Below are 20,740 nucleotides of genomic sequence, written 5' to 3' on the forward strand. Positions count from 1 at the left end.
AATTTTTGTCAGTCTCCTCAGGTTTTCGCCGTGTTAAGTTGGGTGGCTGCTGCAAGCACGTTGTGTGCCCTCCTGTCTGTAACGGGCAAGAGCTGTCTGGAAGAGGAGAAACCCTCTTGCTCGGCGTTCTCTGGACGGTGCTCCCTTCAGCACACGGCTGTTCTGTGACAAGTTCAGCCAAGAAGAGTTCAGGCTGGATCGTTGCCAAATTATATCTGAGGAAAAAAAAAAAGAAAAGAAGAAAAAAGACGTTTATATTTAGCACAGGGCACTCTGGAGGGGAAAATGAAAGGGAGCAGGAAGGTGTGAGAACAGGAGGGCAAACAGGGACCATCAGGACTGTTGGGTTTTCTCCTCGCTCTGTCAGAACAGCTGCTCTGACAGCTCCCTACGAAGTAGTTGGATAGCATGTTGTTTAAATCATTCAAGTTTAAAGTTTAAATAGATCTCTAATCCAATTTGTGTAGAAGCAATTTCCTTCCAGAAAACAGATTATTTCTATCCAGGCTGCTCTGCTTAGCTACCCATCCGAAAGTTAGCGAAGCAGAGGCATGGTTTGTGTGCTGATTAGAGGCACGAAGAAAGCTTCCAATCAGCCTGCTTCCTTCCTAATTGCAAACTTAAAAACCCAGCTGATTTTGCACGTCCTACTAACAATTATAAATAGCTGCCATTCAAAATAGCAGAAGAGTGATACGAACAGCTCGCTTTAATGTAGCATCTTGCTGGCAGGTTCTAACAACAGTAAACAAACAGGATCTGTAAAGCGGTACACTGACATCACACCAGCATCATTGGGGTTTTGTGTTTTTAATATTGCAGCAGTGAATTTTTCATAGAGAACACACGACTCTTCCTCCAGCAAAGATCATGTTGGGAACTCTCCGTCTTGTCGATGTAGCGTATCGCATAAGGCTTTCTTGTTTTTTCCAGCAAGTCCCTCACGCCATAGTATCTCCGAGTGGAGGATGCAGAGCATTGCCAGGGATTCAGATGACAGCTCAGATGATGAATTCTTTGATGCACATGGTATGTGGAGCCTTAAATCACCATCGCTTGTTTCCTGAAATGGTGGGGTAAGAGAACAGAAGGCATGAGGGTGGGGGTGAGCGGGGAAGGAAGCGAGACTTTTTTTGCTTTGTTTGAAGGCTGCTCCTTTCTAACCAAGATACATGCAGCATCAATGCAGCTTCTTCTTCAAGCATCCCCAGCATCACCCAGCAGACTTTTATATTTAACACAGCAACATTTCAGATCCAGTGTGATCTGTTTGAAGGGATCTCGATCAGTCTTAACCTTAGGAACCGTATTTTTTTTGATGCAAATGGGTGTGGGTAAAATTCAGTGATACTAACTGGCCTGTGGGTGTGTCCTAGTGATTCTGATTCAGTATGACTGATTATTTTTCTAATTTATTTTTTAATCAGTAGGAAGGTATGATTAATTGTCCTGTCTGGGCCTGAACAGATCCTGGTTTGTCTTTATTAACTCCTTATTCTCCTGCCCAAGAAATACATTAGTGAATGCAACAAGGTACTTCAGGTGCCAGAATTAATCAGTGTTGATTCCAGAAGTCTCAAAGTATTTTTGATAATCCGTATTAGAAGAAAGCTGTGTTGTTTCTTTTTTTTTTCCCCTCTGTGCATGTGTGTGTGAAGCAGCTTTGTTCCACTGCACTCATTTTATATATTGTACTTAGTGCGTGTTTAAGCCTGAAGGGCTCCATCTCCACTGACAACAGATGGACTCTTCTCTTGGCTTGTAACGCTAATCTAAGTTAGATGCACAATGTGTGCTGATGAAGTTGGTGACCTTTCTGTTAAATGCAGTTGTTGGAAGATGACGCCCCAGTTTTGTAAAGCAGAATTTCACTGATGTTCAGCTAAAGTTCAGTCTCCAAAAATTGATAGTATCATGTTCCAGAAGAGTTCTCACATTGTGTATTTAAGCATACGTCTCAAATTCTGGGCTAGAAAGTGGCATGCTATTGTAGAGGAGCGAGTTGCACAATGCAGCGGCTTAAGTGGCCAGGATGCGTGCGAGTCAGGGGATGAATGTGCCTCCTGCCTGGAAGGAGAAGGGACAACTTAGTTTAAGTGTCCCTGTTTATTAACTTATGTAGCATCTACAAAACCTGTGTAAGGGATTTATTGTAGCAATATACATAGAAGAAAAGAGGAGTGAGTCATCAAAATGGCATCGTTGCTACCTGCTCTCTCTTTTGCCTTTTTAATTACTCAGTAATAAAATTGAGATAGAGATGGTTCTGCCTGGCATCCAGGCCCCCAGGGAATCCCTGATATTCTCCTAACAGGCCTGGGAAGGAGAATTAACAGAAATGAGCCTTGTGCCACGGTTGGGTTCAGCACCTCTGTTGCAATACTTCGAGGAGCTTTCTAACAGAAAAAGCCGCTCCTCTTCTGCTAGCAGACAGCGTGTCTCCACGCACGTACAGGTTGTCCTCCCCAGTCCCCACAGCTGGGTTTGGAGAGCCTGCCTGGTCTGATGGAGTTTTTGGCTTATGAGTTGAAGCCTTGATGCGTGTGCCATTCAACACAGCCCTCTCTTCGAGAGGGACCTCTCGTTGCCCCTTGGCCCGCAGATGACATGTCCCAGCTCTGGGATGAAGCACGGCTCGCAGCTCATCCTGCCGCGGAGGCTTGCGGGGTGGGTACCATGGGAACTGGCACAGATCAGGATGTGAGTCAACACCGAGCAGAGTTCCTCCCAAGTGCTTCCCATAGACACACACATTTCCTCGCAGTCCAGTGGGCGTAACGTGAGCCCGAGAAGGCTTCTTGTCACGGGCTTCCCACTCATCCTCATTCACTGGCATGCTCTGGTAAAGATAGTGACAAATACAGTAATATCTAATATCTATCCTGTAATAAATGCTAATAACGGGAGTAATATCCCATTCAGTGATCACTTAAGCAGCAATAAGGGCTGTAATTAAGCCTCTCAAGGAAATAAGTTTAATATTTAGATTAAGTTGCTGGAGGAGCGTTGAGGGCAATCTTGCTCTTAATTCTCTGCCAGCATGTGTGTTGCGTGCTCGTGCTTTCCACTTGCTCTGAGCAGGTAGCTCCGCGTTCCCTCGTGCAGGGAAATGGGGATTTACTCAATTTTTTTCCATAGCTGAAAAAGGCAATGGCATGCTGATGCAAAGTTTCCAGGTCACTCTCTTTTTATGGTCAAAGTGTAAATAGAAACTCCTAAAAATAATTGATCTTTGCTTGGCTCTGCACTTAGTCCCCTTCGTGAATTTGTTTTTTTAAGCTATTGCTCAGATTTGCTGAAAAGATGAATATATTTCATAATCTTTTTGTTCCCCATCTTAGGAGTCTTCCAACTAATTATTTTCATAATAACTGTACAGCAACAAGAAAGGGGGAATCCCAGTCTGGGACTGTGAAGATTACAGCTTTTAGATCTTCAAGACATCTGTAATTACTGCTGTTATTATTATGTTTATAACTCTTTAGTAGATTTACAAGCCCAAAATTTTCAGGAAAGAAATACTAAGTGCAGAACAATAAATAAATCAGAAAGCACTTAACCTCTGTAACAGTAAAAGAGACATCCTCAGTGTAAAAAAAAAAAAAAAAAAAAAAAAAATAGAGAAAGGAGGAAAAAAAAAAGAAAGGAACCAGCAACCCATACCAAAGGCATCTTCATAAGACTTTTGAATTGCTGTTTCCTGGTTTCCTGTGGGTTCAAGCGGGAGCTCAGGGGCTCTGTTTCCTTCCCAAGAACCTGCCAGGATTAAGCACGAAGCGTGGAGGCTGCGGGGTGCCCTGCCCAGCTCCTGCTGGGTCCGTGCTCTCAGTTGATAAAGGCAACCTCAGGCTGCTGCTGTCTCAGAGGACCTCTGGTTGGACGTGCACGTTTTTTGTGAGCCCTTCCTCAGCTCCAGACTGCTGCCTGTGCTCAGGCTTGGGCTCCTGAGCTCTCCCTTGGATGAAGTCCAGATGTGTAGGATAACCCAGCCAAGGCCAGCAGGTGTGGGAGGTGTCTGGTGGGGCACTGGGATGAATTCTTCCAGTGCTATGGCTGCTAATGCCTGTTTAGTGATGCCTCCATGGGGCTCAGCTGCTTGTTTCCCTGTGGATGTACGCCAACGGGCAAGGCTGGACTCTGCCTGCATCAGGCTTTCTCTGCCATGAATTCGGGCTCTGCAGCCCAGCAGCATAGGGGATGGGCACAAAGCACAAGCGTGCCTTCCAGTGTCACCTGCCTGACAGCCCTCCTTTCTCCCCTAACCTGGCATAGCTCCTCTGATGTCTGCTTCAGGGCAAGGCTATTAATCTTTCTTGTGTTCTAGATACTACTACGGGGTGTTTTACAAGGTCTGTCCTTTAAATATCTCTTCCTTTTAATTACATGTCTAGGAACGGAATATTTTTAGGACCTTTGTTCTTTATCAACTGTAGTTGAAATGAGCCAGGGGATTCAGAAGATCCTGAGATAGAGGGAAATGGCAGATGCATGCCCTCAGTGTGATCAAACAAGTCTCACCTCTGAAGGAAATCAGGCTAAGGAGAGCCTAGGGAATTCACATTTTTGTGATTGCTCGTGCCTTTTTAGGTGTTTGGTGCTGTTAACAATAGTGGTCCTTGTCACTGCTGCCCCCAAAGGCATCCCACAGCTTTCAAACAGGACTGGGAGGATCCCAGTGGCAAATGTTGTTTTGTCTTCTCCTGTACTGGAGCATACTGGCTGCTTTAGCATCATCGGAAAGAATGACAAGAAAAACGTCAAACTTCATACCTGAAATGGTAGCAATAAAAACCCACGTTATTTTTTCCATGCTTTAGGAGTTGTGTTTGTTGCAGCTAAGACATTTTGTTTGCTTTTCAAAAGGTGCTTTAGTTTCTATATAACAACAGCTGGTAAAGTATCATGTTTTATTATGACTTAAGCCATCCAAATGTTTAGAAGATTACAGAGTTATGGGGCCTTACTTTTATTTAAAATTCTGTTCTGTGCTCTTGTCTGTATACATTTTTGTGTGTGCGTGACTCTCAAAAAATCTGGTTTTTGAAGAGGACTTGTCTGACAATGAGGAAATGTTCCCGAAAGAAATAACCAAATGGAGTTCCAATGATCTGATGGATAAAATTGAAACTCCCGAATGCGACGATGTCCAGGGTAATTTTTTTTTTTTTAAGTAAAAACTGCATGTGATATTTTTACAGTTTTTCCAGGTAATTGTTACAGCTGCATCTGAAAAAGGTAAAACTTGTTATCTTCGTCTCACAAAAGGAGAAGCTGAGAGGGAACATGAAAATGACTGCCCAGTGCTGATGAAAAAGAATTGCCCAGTGGGAGTTTGGACAGCTCTTGATTCTTTTTTATTTTCTGTGTTGGTTAGGCTCCTTTGTGCAGCACCCCGGATTCTCGCATGTAATGATGAAATATTCCAGCTCTGCCTTGAATGACTTGAATTTCTCCTGACTCTTCTTTCCTCTTGCTCCATCCTTTTCTTCTTGTCTGTATCTGCTTCGTTTTTTTTTTTTTCTGCTCATCGTTGTGAATTTTGAAAGGAAGCTGGCTCCTCAGCCAGATCGATTCATGTAGCAGCGCGGTGGAAGATGACACTTAGGCTTTGTGGTACAAAGTCAGTCTGTGTAGGCACAGACACATAAACTCATCAGATCTCTGCTCCCCTAGCATGCCTCAAGCAATTCCTTTTTATTTTCCCACAAACCAATCGTTTGTGACAATTGTGCAAGGATTTCCCATTGTTACCATCCTTAATAAAGCCATGGCACTGGGTCGCTGTAATGAGAGAAGAGCTCGCGAATGTCCTCGGTGCTTACTGAGGTTATGAGAAATTGCTGGAAAATAAGTGACCCAGCATAGCCGGGGCTTCTCGGGTGGAAGGAGGTGAGAGGGAGGGAGAGGGAAGTTTGGTGAAATAATTAAGGAGATGTGAGGCAGAAGAGGCTGAGGGGCATTGGCACAAACAGCGTCTTTATGGAAGAGTGTGTTTGCCAAATAGCATCTTGCAGTGCCGACGGTTTAACCTCTGTGCTTCCAGGTGACTTGTATCACGAGCCATCAGCAGAATATCACGTCGGCTCCAGCGTGGAGAGGCTCAGCATCATTGAGGTAAGTGCTTTGCTTTCTTGTAACAAGATCCTTCGTTGCTGGAACGTGTCCACGTTGGGTAGATGGGGTAAATGGCTCCCTTTGCCACGAGCGGTGTATTGTCTGGGTGTGTCGTTCAGAGCCACACCAGCATGCTGTGTACTTCAGCACTAGGTTTAAGGGGTTATTTCACCCGTCTTTTCATATAGAAAATGCTCTGTAGTTTGCAGGCAGTGTCAGGTATCCAGCTGGAAAAAAATACTAATCCTGTGGGAATAACTGCTGCCTGTGGCAGTGCTGGGTAGAGCTATCCTGCTAATGCCGAATGAGCTAGCGTGGACGTGGCAGCAGGGGAGCCGCGTTGCTGCAGCACCGAGGTGACAGAGCTCAGCTGTAGCCCACTCTTTGGAGGTGCTCGGGGTCTTGTTTGGAAACCATTTGCAGCATAGCCTGTATCAGTGCTCAGGATAAAAAAAAAAAAATAATAACACCTCCTGGCTTTCTAGACTTGCATATACAGGCTTTTGCAATTCAGCGTCCTGGTGAGCCACAGTTCCTCTTGGGGTGGCTGTACTCGTCCTACCCTTAAGGCACCTGCCTGCCTGTGCTGCAGAGATGATGTAGCTGCTTGCAGAGTGCTTATGTTATGTTGTGGTTTATCACAGACCAGCAGCATGGGTTTCGTATCTCTCCGTGTGCCAGGCTGTAAGTTCATGGTGGTTTGGCTTTTTCATAACAGAGTGGGTGGCTGGGGACGGGCACAGCTCTAGCCACCTCAAAGTAAGCAAGTCACAGCCTGAAGATTTCTCTTAGAGCTCAAGATGATGTGAAGAACTTCTTGTCTTCTTCAGAGAGCTGTACAAACTCAGCTCCCTCCTGTTTCTACCTTCATTTTAGAAAAAGAACAGGCTTCAGATTGAAATTAAAAAGACTGTTATTTGTACTTGTTCACAAACAGTCTACTAAAATAGTGTGAAATTCATAGCCACTGTTGCAGTGATTTTCAGGTTAAGAGCCTCCATCACCAAAAGGTCATTCAGGAATCAGACTGCTTAAGAAACTCCAGGTCTTACAAGAAAGTCCTAAAGAGCCACCTCCGCCCCTAAACTAATCAGCAGCTGCTTGCATATTCCCCACTTCCTTCAAGAGCAGAGGTTAATGAACTGAAAGAGAAAGGCACCTCCAAATGACTGCTGATAAACCTGAGCTTGGTGACTCATGTTGTTCTCCGAATGAGCAATTAAAACGTTTGTCTGAAAGCAAAAGTAGTGCTGAGATACTGAGAGCTCCTCCCATGCTTCCAGACAGGCAAAAGTTCACCTTGCAGGCACTGTAAACTGGAATCAGAGAAAGTTTAAAGAGCAGACATTAATACGGCGTAATGGTCCTAAATAATTAAAGGCCATTCTTATGCAGGAGGTCTGGAAAATCTTTATTACAGACTTGGGTGTGAATTTTAATACTTCTGGTGGGCTGTGTGTTAAGACATGCTTTAACATTGTCTGGTAAAAATGTAAGCTGGTTGTAAGGTTGCTAATGTGTGCCTGGGCATGCTTCTCTCCCACCAGCAGCTTTGTCAGGGGCTCAGTTGCTGCTCAAAGGACAAACGGGTGACTAAAGCTGCTAGAATGAGAAGAATAATTTGCCCAATGGAAAACACCACTGCCCTCCACCCTTCTCACACCCCCTCCCAATGGCTATTTCTGTGCCTCAACAGGGAGTTGCCCAGGATGTTCTCAAATGTTGGTGCTGCCAGCAAAAAGGATAAGGCACAGGAGGAAAGATCAGTACTTGCTTTCGCATATCTCGGAGGTGTTGGGGTGGGAAGTTTGAGTCCATATGGGAGCTGTAAACCCTGAAAGCCCTGGTAGCGAATAGATATTAAAAATAGTTACTGCTCTGTTGTGTTATATGTGACCAGTACAAATGGATGTTCTTGAACCTGCTCCTGGGGCATCGAGATTGGGCTGATGGCTGTTCTGGCAGGGCCCTTAATGATAACCCACTCTGGAGTTCAAATTCAGTTCCCTCCTTCCTCCAAACTACAGCCTGTCTGTTCAGCCAAGGAGTTGACACAACAGAATAATCAAACGACCTGGATAGCCAAAATAAAAACCTTTCCTATGTTCATGCATCAGTCTGCAAGGCAGATGTTGACCAGTCCTTGGGTCATGGGGTCTTGAAGTGTTTTCTTTCCAGTTCCTCTTTTGCAACAGTATAAGCAAATCTCAAGTCTTATTTATAACTTCTGTCGTTGGCAAGCAAATGCAATGACTGATCTCTTACCACAATTTCTTTTCCTGGTAGCTTGCCACTTGCTGACCTGTTTGATCTCATTTTGCTGAATATGTTTTACTGTCAACTGCTGCAGCTGAGCTCAGCGTCCCAACAGAAAGCAACACCCATCTTTTATTTCTTTATTTTTCCACCCTAACGCACACAAGTAACATCTTTACTGCTGCCTTGTTTTACCTGGTTACAACTTTATGCAATTTTTTTTTTTTACTTTCAGTATTCCTCTGCTTAGGACAGTCAGTTACACCGAGGCGCTGTGTGTACTTTTGTGCATGCACATGTGTAGGATATGAGACCTGGAAGGAGGAGTCAGGTTCTCAGCTGTTGTATCTGGGTGTATCTAATGGCCATTTCCATAAATTAAGCACATTGCCTTTTCAAGGTAGTTTAGTTTCTTACCCCTGAATTGCAGATGTTATTCTAAAACCTCATCCCTCCTGTGTTTAGAAACCTGATTTTCAGTCTGTGCTTATTCAGGATCAGTTTTAGACTCTTCTGTGCTTGTGCCTGCACTGTCCTTTGAGTTAAGTGCTGCTCTTCCTTCCCTGGCTTTCTTTACCCATCTCCGCTGTGTTTGAGAGCAGGCATTTCATTCTCCCAAAGCTTTGCTTTTAGTCTGTTCAGAAAGTCTCCATGCTTCTTGTCCTTATGTGGTCCTGGTCACACTGCAATTATCTTTGTGTGTTGATGGCCCAAACTGAACTCAGCCCTCTAGACAAGGGCTTGCCAGGACCTTGTCTCAGGGCTAGTACTGTGTCTGCTGGAAATACCTTGCTTCACAGATCGTTGTTTGCCTCATTCCTGGCTGGATTTGATGTGGGTAGTGCATCTATTGTGTGCACCATATGCGAGCTTGGGGAGAAAAGGTTATAAAATTTGCATAAACTGCACTTGCACTAAATATAACCTCTTTGCAAAATCAGCCTTTCTACTGTGCTCTGTTTCATTCCCACCTAGGATGAATCCGTGCAGCCATTAATGCAGCCAAGTAAAATCCATGTCCTCCTCTTGGTACTCCATGGAGGGAACATCCTGGACTCGGGAAGTGGTGACCAGAGCTCTAAGCAAGGGGATGTCAACACCATCACGACAGTGTTTGACACAGTGATGAGGGTACATTACCCAGCTGCTCTTGGACACATTGCCATCAGGCTAGTCCCTTGCCCAGCCATCTGCTCCGAAGCGTTTTCACTGGTGTCCAGGTAAGTTGGTGCTGCCTTATCACAGAGAGAAACGTGTCAGATTTCACTCTTGTTTTTTGTTTGTTTTCTTGCATTCCTGAAATGATCTGCATATAGTATTGGAAGCTCTGACCACGCTTTGAGAATTCACTTGTTAATACACTAGTGAGGCATTCAGTCTCGATTTCATACTTAGCTGCAGTGAATACAGTAATCATGCAGCAAGAGTTCCGAGATTGATTTATTCTAATTAATCCAATAAATACTAAGGCTTTAATTCCTTGTCTCAGGGTTGTTCTATCAATGTAAGTATGTTGTCCTTGAAGATTTACGTTTGATGGCAGGGAAAGATTTATTAAGCTCTCACTCATTCACAGTGGAATAAATGGCCTTTCTGTCTTCAGGCTTTTTTTTTTAATGAACTGCAATACTGACTACTGTCTGCAAATGGTTATCCCCACTCTTCATGCTAGGCTGATATTTCCCATGTTTCTTGCCCTGTCCAGCCTGAGCCCATATAGTTATGACGAAGGCTGCCTGTCCAACAGCCAGGATCACATTCCTCTTGCTGCACTCCCTCTGCTAGCAACATCCTCCCCGCAATACCAAGAAGCGGTGGCCACAGTCATTGTCAGAGCTAACCAGGCCTACAGCGAGTTCATCAGATCCCAGGAGGGCATGTCATTCAACGGCCAGGTGAGCCAGCTGCTGTTTATAGCCACAATGAAAAGAAGAGCAAGTGAAGCAATTTCCTTCTGAAGCTCTCTTTTCCATTAATCTCTCAGGAGGGATGGAAACATGACATTGTTGAGCTGCAATAAGAAAGTGTTGTGCTTCCATTTCTTTCTGAGAGAGAGAGATTATTGCTTATGCTCTGTCTTGAACCTTTGGGATTCAGAGCAAAATCTGAGCTTGTGTTCAGAAATGAAGCTACAAAGCTGTGAAGTTAATCAATTTTCAGCATGACACACCTTTCCAAATCAGGAATGCTACCTTTGTTACTAAGCATGATCTCTACTCCCCTTGCAAACCAAGGCTGCTTAAGCATTCCCATCTTTAAAGGACCTTCAGCAACTCGCCCTGGAGTTGTCGCAGAAGTGGGTTTCTTTTTTGAGGTGGCACAGCTGCTGCACGCTGTCAAAGGCCATGGCTGAGCCTCACCTCTGGGAGCAGAATGACTTTCTAGCCCCGCGAGGTTTGAGCTGTTGGACTTCTATCACATTGCACTGTGATTTATCCACCATGAGCTTGTTCCCAGCCAGCACTGTGCCCGAGGACCCAGAGCGCCCTGTCCTAACCAGGGCTTTCAGTGCTTTATTGTGTCTATCTGCTCAGTACCCTTGGAGGCAGGACAGCGTTATCTCCAAGGGGTACACGCAGGGAGCAGAAGCACAGGGAAGTTTGCCTGAAGTAGGATGGACAGCTGGCGAGGAGGGAATCAAGCTTTGTTTTCTGAGGCTGGAGCTAGTGCCGTAGTCAGTCCTCTGTCTCTGCAGTGTATCTGCTTTCACTTTGCTCCGGTCAACTGGTGGGGACAGCCAGAACACATTAGCTATGTTAGCTAACAAGAGTCTGCAGGGTATGAATGGATGTTCATTGACAGAATAATTTTACTGATGAAAGCACTCTAGACATCCTGTTACTGCAGCTTTCCTAGGTATAATCCAGCACTCCGGTTAACTGTCATCTCTCAGCTACAGTTAAGGGGCTTTTTTTTTTTTCCCTCCTCTCCTGCTTCTGTTGCCTTTCTCAGGTCTGCTTGGTAGGGGACTGCGTTGGAGGAATCCTGGGATTTGATGCCTTATGCTACAGCAATCAGACTGTTTCCGAGAGCCAGAACAGCAGTCGACGAGGAAGCGTTGTGAGTGTCCAGGTAATGCTGACTCCGGTGTCTGCTGGGAATAGGTCTGCTGGCTGCAGCACCTCCGTGGCCCCTGTTTTTAGTAAGGATCTTTTCAGCCAACAAAAACAACTCTGTTGCTTGTCACTGGCAAACGTGTGTGCCTCAATTTGGGTGCATTTGCTCTGAACAGGGATGCTTCGCCCTCTGGTGTGAAGCATCATCCATACCAGCTTTACCCACACCCTTAAGAAGTGGTTAGGTCTGAGTTACTGTGTTGCCCTCAACTGGATCTTGGGGTAGGTGGGGAAAGGAGTATGGAAGGAGAAGGATATAACGTGAGTGTATTCCTGATTCAGCTGTCAGAGTGGTAAATCCTTATATTTCAAATCCCAGGATACCGACCTCCTGTCTCCTGGAATAACAGTGAACAACAGCTATTGTTCCAGTGGCTCTAATCTGGAAGCCAGCAGGCACCTCAGCAGGAGCAACATTGATATTCCTCGTAGCAACGGAGAAGACCCAAAGAAGCAGCTGCCACGAAAAAGGAGCGATTCATCAACCTATGAACTGGACACGATAAAGCAGCATCAAGCCTTTCTTTCAAGGTAAGATTTTGAAGGAACAGAACCGGCAATCTTCCAGAGCTGAGCTTGATGCATCTGTGGTACCCGAACGTTGCTTCGTTATCCTGTGAAAAGCAAGGTGGAGGAAAGTGTTTTATTTAGATAAGAGTGGTATAGGTTTCAGTGTGGTGTATATGCAAAACAAAAATTAACAGCACTCTTGCTCAGTGGCAATGAGAGAATCCAGCTGCTCTACTGCATCTGTATTACAATGGCAAGAAGCCCTTTGTCCTGTTGCTTGACAGCCACGGCGGTCAGGTCACTTATCTTTTGCTGTGTTGCAACTGCAGATGAATGTCATAAAGCAAATGTAGAAATAGTGCGAGGGAAGATGGTGAAACAGAACTGGGAATCCAGTGTTGTATTAATTTCAAAGCATCTCTGAAAGCTGATTTTGAGTTGGCTGACCTGTTCTTGGGAAAAGTATCCCTTAATTTTGGTGTAGTTGGAGCGTGAGATTGAATTGCGGTGTCCTTTCCAGTCGCAGGAGCAGGTTTCTGCTGTCATGGTGGCAGGATGCTCTGGACGAGACATCCTGAACCCTAGCTGGTTGGCTGGTTCATGGAGCAGCCTTGAAGTGCACGTGAGGATTGTCTGTCTGTCTGACTATATGGCAAAGCGACCCAAGTCCCCTGTATGGAGCATGGACAGGGGGTTGTGTTCTATCCCCTGCCAGGGCTGCTCTGTTGCACTAAGGTCATGTTTCAAATTTGTTACTCACTACTGAAGCCCCCAGTCTCACATTCCCAAGCTTCTTGAAATGGACTTTCAGAAACTTATCTATTAACATAACCAATGAAGCTTTCATGGCAATCTTTCCATCGCCGCTGATTGTTGGGGGATCACTTCTGTAAGCCCGGAGGCTTTTTCTGACTGAATCATCTTCAGCCTGTGAAACTTGACAGCTCAGACCTTTTCCTCCTGCAGGCCTGGAGGAACTGCAACATCCTCTTCCCCCATGTCCTAGGTACTGGGAGCAATGTTCCCCCCTCCAGCAAACACCATTATCTGTATTGCAGTTGTGCCCAAGGCTGTTCCTCTTGCACAGAGCTGGAGGCTCGTCCCGCGCTCCTGCCTCTCCTTCACTACTTGCAATCGTTGCTCCAGCACAGGGACTCGTCCTGCCATGTCAGGGGCCCTTTTGTAAAAGATTCATAGAAGAGAGAAAGTATCGAAGTGAATGTCGTTGGTGCACAGGGATACTATGTTCAGAAAGACAGATGCATTTACGAAAAAACACAATAAGCTTCTCAGCTATAAAGGGCAATCAGAATCTTGTTCATACCTTAAAAAAACAGCCTCCTGTATTACAGGAGAAAATGCTAGTTGTGCAAAAACGTGCTCTTTCTCCTCCTTGTTCTTGACCTCAGAGGCATGGACTGACCTAAGGAAAGCGGGCTGGCATCTTGCTGCAGTTTTACATCTAGTTTAGAATAAGCGCTGGGCCTGGCATGGCCAAGGGGTTGCAGGTTGTTGTTTCGAATAGCTTTGTCCTGATCCTTCCTGCTCCATCTTTGAAGGATCATGCCCACTCCCAACGTGAAGCGCTTGCGGGGAGCCTGGCAAGGGCTGTCGGTGTTCAGTGTGCTGCTGGATTGGTGCAGCCTTGCTTCTTTTAGGCTTTTATATCTTTTTAAACCTACCTTTAGACCTTGGGGCAAAAATGGGGGCTTCCTCACAGCTCAAGAGCAAGATTCCCTCAGGGAAAGGGGCAGGTTGACGCTGCTGTGCAAGTTCTCTCAGCATCTCTCCCTCTCCACTCCCTGGCGCAGGGGAGGCTCGGTGCAGTGATTCACCTCTTCCCCTCCGGCGTGACGGCAGGGCATCGCGGCCAGCCCCGGACCTTACAATACAGCCCTCGTTCCTGAGCAGCACAGTCATCAGCAGAATGCCCCTTCGGCCTCGCTGTCACTCCATAACGATTTTTCCATACGAAAACCAAGCTCTGATGTCACGCGGGTGTGTGCAGGAGGTTGGCAGAACAGAGCCAAGTTTCCCTACCGGGCTCGGCAGACGGGCAGCCTGGCATCCGGGGGCCTTTCTGTCCGTGCCCATTGCAGATTTCAACTTGTGCCAAAGACACTCATTTTTATTCATGTATCAGACCTACCCGCTTCCCTGGGATAATGCTCAGCAAGCCAGAGCAGCATCTGGAGATTACAATCACACATTTATTTTTAAATTCAGTCCTTCTGCACAACTACATTATTTCTGGCTGCGCTGTACTTGTATTCTCGTAAATGAGTTGATTTGCTTCTGAAATCCATAAGCTCTTGTTTAATTAATGCACACAGTACATCTGCTGCTTTTTAAAGGGAGAACAGGGCACTGCAGGTTGCTTGGAGCATGATGAATTCAGAGTTCCCCTTGGCTCCCGTTTCCTTTGATTGCTAAAAAGACTATCAAGTTCCCAGTAAAAGGAGAGAAGCTGTCCAAATTGCTTAGTGGTGTGAGTGCTCTCGTTCTCTTCCGTTCCTCAAGAAAAGATGCTGTGGGAAGATGGGTGGAATACACCAAAAACCTCCTGCACCCATCCTGCCATAACACGTCTGCCATCAGGATGGTCTTTCCTTTTGTGCCTTTGTTTGAATCACGTTGCTGTCGCCCTGTCTTTGGCAAATCCGAACGTGTTCTAAATGACTTTGTATTCCTTACGCACTGCGAACTTAACGTGTTGCAGTCTTGTCAGGTAAAATAATTGTAGCTTCACTGAAGGTGGCTTGTTTTTAAATGTGTTTCAGCGTTGCACATCTTGGCAGCGTGATCTTGGGGAAGCTCATTCACATCGCAGAAATGGAAACACGCTCGTTTTAGCTGTCACTGCTGTAACCTCCTGTTCCGCTCGCTTTTGACATCACTGTTTTGGCTTTCTGTGATGTGTGTGTGTCTGGCATAAGTAAGCGAATCTGGTTGGTAACCAGGAGAGTCGTACTGTGCGTGTGTGCACCTTTAGAAAATACATGACAGTGTGGCATGAGAAGAAGATTTTTTAGCATCCTTTGGGAGTGGCGTTCAGCAGAGGTGCTGTCTCTGGAATAATGCATCATTTGCCAAAGCAGGAAAGCAAAGTCCAAGTGAAACTCGTTTTTTTCTTCTCAAATATGTGAGTATTTGCAGCTGCTCATTTATTGAATGGCTGTCCCAGAGGAGGAGCATGTGCGAGCAACTGCTCCGGTGCTGCAGATGGTGGGAGTGAGCAGCCCTGTTTCCACGAGCGCGGCAGTGCTGGGACGCCGCTGCCCAGGCGGGCAGCCAGCTCGCTGTGTGCAGGATGATGAGCAAGTGCTAGTGCATACGGAGACAGGGCAAGTGCTGGTGACCACCTGGGATTTTGACTTGGGGCCACAGAGCTGTCAAGAGACTATTGCGTTTGCGTCATCCCTGACTCCAGGCCAGTAAACCTTTTATCCAGCCCAACTGTTGTGGAATCATTCATCCTACATATTTTATAGAACCTGTTCAGATGCTTTTTAAAGTGTTTGCAAACAGCCTGTTAAGTCACTGCTGGTACTCTGTCTTCAACTCTCCACATCTAATTCCAGCGACAATGACCTAGCAAGGCTGCCGGCTGAATCTGTAGGACCTGGAGAGCGAAAGAAATTGCAGTTTAGTGCTTTTGGGTGGTAACAGAAGAATCCCAGAAACCCTTTTGTGAACCAGGTTATTAGTGTTACGCATCTGTCATTTTGCTATCTAATCCCAGATCTAGACTGCAAAGAAGCACTGCTTCCTAATGCGGGGACGGATTCCCAGGATTTTAATCTAAGAGTTTCCTGCTGCTTCTTCCTCAGCGTCCAAGGGATATGTGAATTTAAATCTCTGTGTTAAGCCTAGTATTGCCCAGCCTGCACTACACACAGGTTGAATTTTACAAACAAATTTGACACCTGAAAGAGAGTTTTATATCATTATTCTTTTTAAGTACAGTTACCTGGAGTTGCTGGGCTGGGGTTGAGAAGTAGTTTGGTAATAACTTGACAGATGTGGCCTCATGGACAAAAGAGAAGTGGGGTAGTCCTGGGTGTATGATAAATACATTTTACCATATGGCCACTGAGTTAATTACCCCGAATTCTCATTCCCAGTGAATGCCATGCACGTACATGGAAGCTGTGGTGCAAACTTGGTGCATAAGGATATTAGAAACCCTCTTGCGGATTTTGATCTTTCTTTTTCTCTCTCCTCTCCCATTTTCTTTTTCTTCTTCCTTTTCAATCCTATAACATTTGTCCAACTACTTCCACGAGGAAGAAATGGGTAAGCACAACTTTCCGTAACCTTTGAGAATAAGGTGATGGAAGGAACTCAAATGTTGTCAACCAGAAAGCATAGCAGTAACGTGTGTAATGGAGTGAATCACTGTAAACCTGCTTTTTTCCCTGCTACTCTAGTAGTTTTGGCTTGCTGGTTATTTTGTCTTGCAAATGACTAGCCTGCTAGCATCAACCAAGATTTAGACTCCTCAAAGAAAAACAATTTTGAGGAGATAGGAGCGTGTAAATGAACCCACTTGAAGCTTGGATTTGTACAGTCTAAATTATGCCAGTGTAATGGGGCAGTTGTCTGGGGGGATGTTTTACTGGCTGGTAAAACTACAGTACTGAGGCATGGTGGGTTGATTGCCACCATTCCTTCATTAAAGAGAGAGAAATTACGTTCACTATTAATCACTTATCTGGCTTTCAGTTGTGAAAAACCAGCGTGAATACAATTTTATTTTCTGTTCTTGTCCCAGTTTACATTCTAGTGTGCTGAGAAATGACCCGGGATCCAGGCGATCTAGTAGCTCTACAATGTTGGATGGAGGAAACATCGGAAAGTTTGAATTTGAGATCACAGACTTCTTCCTCTTTGGTTCTCCCTTGGGTCTGGTTCTCGCTCTGCGAAAAACTGTCATTCCAGCTCTTGACAGTAAGTCCTGATGTAAATTGCTGAGCTCACATAGTGGATGGTGTAAGCACCTCCTGCTACACATCCAGTAATCCGATAAGACAAACTGCTAAAAACCAAACATTTATATATAGTATCGATTGCACCATAAGGAAGCAGATCACTGTGTGCTCTAGGCAGTACTGATTATACGATTTATTTGCAATGTACTTCCAAACATTAAAAATACTGGGCAATTTTTGAGTCTATAAATATTGTGATAAATTGTTTCAATTGACTAAACTGGAAGATGAGGGAGATGATAATCTTTAGTGCTTTTTTTTTTTAACCCAAAAGTTGTCGTTCTTACAGACAAATATTTACAATAATCTAACAAATAAACTTTTGATACTTGAGGGCTTTTTTCTCCATCTTTTTAGTCTTTCAGCTCAGACCAGCTTGTCAGCAGGTCTATAACCTGTTCCACCCTGCAGACCCATCTGCTTCACGCCTCGAGCCTCTTCTGGAGAGGAAGTTCTACCTTTTGCCTCCCTTTAATATCCCCCGTTACCAGAGGTTCCCACTGGGTGATGGCAATTCTGCTGTTCTGGGTAAGTCACTTTAGATCCATATTAGCTGTCTAAAGGGTTATTTCCACACTTTACATGAAATTATCAAAGCAGTTGGGAATGACAAGAAAGAGAATTGGCCCTATAATGTTAGCCTTATTGCTGATTTACCAGAAAAGTAGTTTTTTTCCGACAAAATCCGTGTCTTGTGACTTATATGCACTTCACTTGTCACACAAAGGCCGTCAGCTGCTGAGAGTCATGATGCAGTGACCTCTCTGTGAAAGGTCCCTGTTTTACACCCAAGCTGGTGCTCGTGGTTGGGACTGAATGAAACGTGGTTAACTTGGCTGAGTTTAGGACTTTGATGTTTGGAGGGCCAGTGAAGACTGGAAGGAGCAGAGTCAACAGTGAGATAATGAGATGATTTACTCTATTGCAACCTGTGCTTCTTCATGAGACAGGCTGCTGCAGATCAGTGGGCTGGTGACAGTGCCTTGCCACCTTGCCAATGAGACACTTTTGTCTTCCTACGATACCTAGGATTCCTCTGCCATCGGTGGCCTCCTCACTTGCTCTACCCCAATTGCAGCAGTAACAAAGTCTAAAACGACTGTGTGCATGCCCTTGTGTGTTACTGGGTTGCATTTGAAACAACTGTGTCCTGACCATGCCCTGCCTCAGCTCCCATTACTTCAGTGCTCTTGCAGTTGATCTAATAAAATAAATTATATTTCCTACCATCTTCATCTCACTTCTGTGTCTAGACACTCATGGTCTGTTGCCATTTCAGTGCAGGCTCTCACTGCAAGGAGCTCTTGGGGAAGCTCACCACTGTGCAGAACTAAATTTGACCTTTCTCCTTCCCCTGAAGTTTTGGTTCCTTGCGGGGTCAGGGCTTTGGGGCAGGAAGAACAATTGCACTGTAATTTTTCCCTTATTAGAGGTTGTTAGTCAATGGCTACTTAAAGCCACATTGCAACTAAGAGTCACTACCATAAAACTGACTTAGAGCACACCAGAAATCATGCTGGCAAACCAGAGTAGAACATGAAAGCCACCAGCTAGAAAGACTGGAATTGGGTTGTTGTTTTTTTGCCAAAGCTCTGGTAACTTTCCATTTTTTTTAAATACTTGAATCATGAAGGACAAAATGCAGAGGAATATGTATTTAGAGCTGAGTAATTCTGGTGGTAGTCTGGATCATCTTTAAACTGAAGATCCAAAGCAGTGGTCTCCCATGTGTCAGTAGCTTTAAAGATTGTATTGTAATTGCTGAATCTGGAGGTCTGATTTGTTACATGGGCATAAACCCATGTTTAATAAAGTGAATAAAATACCTTCTGCAGGCCCCACTCACTTGTCAAATCTAGCAAAGATCTTGCTGTAACACTTTTTAAAAATGGATCCACCCACAATTGCATTTGTACCGAGTCCAGTTACAACAACTTGCGGAATCAATAGCAACTTGAAAAGCAATTTGCTTTTTGGGTGTATTCTAGGTATCAGCTGCAATTGACTTCTTAAAAAAAAACAACAAAAAAAAACAAAAAAAAAAAACCACAAAACCCTAAACATCTTACCTTCTTCCTCTTAAATACATTTCAAATCCCTGCTCTCACTGAAGCCCCGTTGACACGGAGCAACCTGCGTTCTAGTTGTCGTTCTGTGCAACAGCAGGTATCTTCTTAGTTTGCTGTGCCTCCCGAGACCTTTGAGTTGGCTGCGTTTGGAGAGACACGTGCTACATTGTGGAGAAGAGTTAAACAGCAGTTAGCTCAACTATGAGAAGAGTAGCATGATTTCAAAAACTCTCCAGGTTTGAGCCTTCTTATTTTAAGAGATGCTGCTCTGCTGTGATGAATACAAGTGACAAAAAAAGCAGCTTTAAATTCTCTTCTGGTAGAAGACGTTTGCTTATCATAAAGTAACAAGCTATTCCTTTCTGTTAGAGTCAAAATTTCAATGTTGTGATTTACACGTTACTCGGAAGGAGTGTTCTACCCGTGATTTGCAAAGCTGCTCCCCAAGTTAGCGTTCACTGTAGGGCGCTCCAGAAACTTAATTGCTGCTATAATTAAGCTAAATGATCACGTGGAGTTCAGGTGCTCAATTATAATTAGTTATGAACAAAACCTTCTGTAACACTGCTTGTGCATATTTCCTCATGCAGATAGCTAGCTTTTTTTGTAGTCCACGATTCAGAAAGCCTCTTAGACTTTTTTTTTTCATTTTCCCATCTGTACTAAATGTTGGGTCCCTATTTCATTACAACCAACTTGCAGAGTGAAACCACATTCACATCCTTGCTTACTCCTGTGCTTTGCACTGTGTAGGCTGTGAATCTGATTCAAGTAAATCTCCCCTTAGAGCATATTTTTTTTTCCACATAGTAAAAAGATTTCTCTGGATCTGCTGGGTATTTATGGATTTGGCTCATTGGAGAAGCTGGTTATGAGGATTCCCTTTTCTTTTGTTGTTGAAATGCCATCGTTGTGCTCTCCTCTGCTACCAGTTAATCTCTCTGATGTGAGTCTATTTGGAAAGTCACATGTTTTGTTTCTTTTACTCTATTTGAAGATTGTCCTTTCATTGAAGACTCATAGTTGAAGTGCTCAGTTGTAACTGTTTGTTACGTTAACACTTTGTGGCCGCATGTCTGTTGTTCTTTGTCCTTCTGTTTTGTTTTTTTTTCCCCCATCTGCTTCTAGTTGAGACAATCCAGAACAATCCCATCCTCCTCATGGAAAGCAGCCCTCTGGGTGCTCTCCAGCACCAGGACAGCTTCATGGAAACAAGTATCCCTGTTCCCGTACTGAATTGGCAAGATGTTTCCAATAAAAGTGCTGGTTTTGCTGAGTGTGTGTAATCTACACTTTTGTATTGTCTATGGTGTTGGGTACTTGGGGTGCTTTTTGGAGATCATACTCTTGCCTCCTGGAGTTGAAATCTTCATGCTGTGTCTCAGGCTGTGCCACATGAAATAACCACTTGGGATCATGCTTGGGTACACCCAGCCTGGGAGACCCACCGTGCAAAGAATGAGTTGAGATGACAAACTCCATCCCGTTCCAGTGCTGATGCTGGAAGGGGAGACTGCTGCCACGTACTTACTTTTTTTCCATCTGTGGTGACTGTGCTGCTGGAAAGAGGCTTTGGCACAGCAAGACAGAGTCCCTGGGTGGCCCTGCTCATACCATACACACCGTGTGCAGGATCCCCTGGGAATGGGTTGGTTGTCTGCAGCGTGTCTCCCCAGCAGTCAGC

The 20,740-nt window shown here is 44.8% G+C and overlaps 1 protein-coding gene across 3 annotated transcripts in view; it reads left to right on the plus strand.

Moving 5' to 3' along the window:
- Positions 1–20,740, plus strand: part of PITPNM2 (phosphatidylinositol transfer protein membrane associated 2) — a 117,498-nt gene that overhangs the window by 82,134 nt on the left and 14,624 nt on the right. For all 3 annotated transcript variants that reach the window (XM_086623213.1, XM_086623211.1, XM_086623212.1), the window contains 10 exons: positions 934–1,029; positions 5,047–5,151; positions 6,044–6,114; positions 9,346–9,590; positions 10,076–10,265; positions 11,323–11,442; positions 11,806–12,017; positions 16,771–16,946; positions 17,345–17,515; positions 20,185–20,334. In XM_086623213.1, the coding sequence (XP_086479339.1) occupies positions 934–1,029; positions 5,047–5,151; positions 6,044–6,114; positions 9,346–9,590; positions 10,076–10,265; positions 11,323–11,442; positions 11,806–12,017; positions 16,771–16,946; positions 17,345–17,515; positions 20,185–20,334 (1,536 nt within the window). The remainder of the gene's footprint in view (positions 1–933; positions 1,030–5,046; positions 5,152–6,043; positions 6,115–9,345; positions 9,591–10,075; positions 10,266–11,322; positions 11,443–11,805; positions 12,018–16,770; positions 16,947–17,344; positions 17,516–20,184; positions 20,335–20,740) is intronic.

Source organism: Tauraco erythrolophus, chromosome 19 (assembly GCF_009769465.1).
Source record: "Tauraco erythrolophus isolate bTauEry1 chromosome 19, bTauEry1.pri, whole genome shotgun sequence".
NCBI lineage: Eukaryota > Metazoa > Chordata > Aves > Musophagiformes > Musophagidae > Tauraco > Tauraco erythrolophus.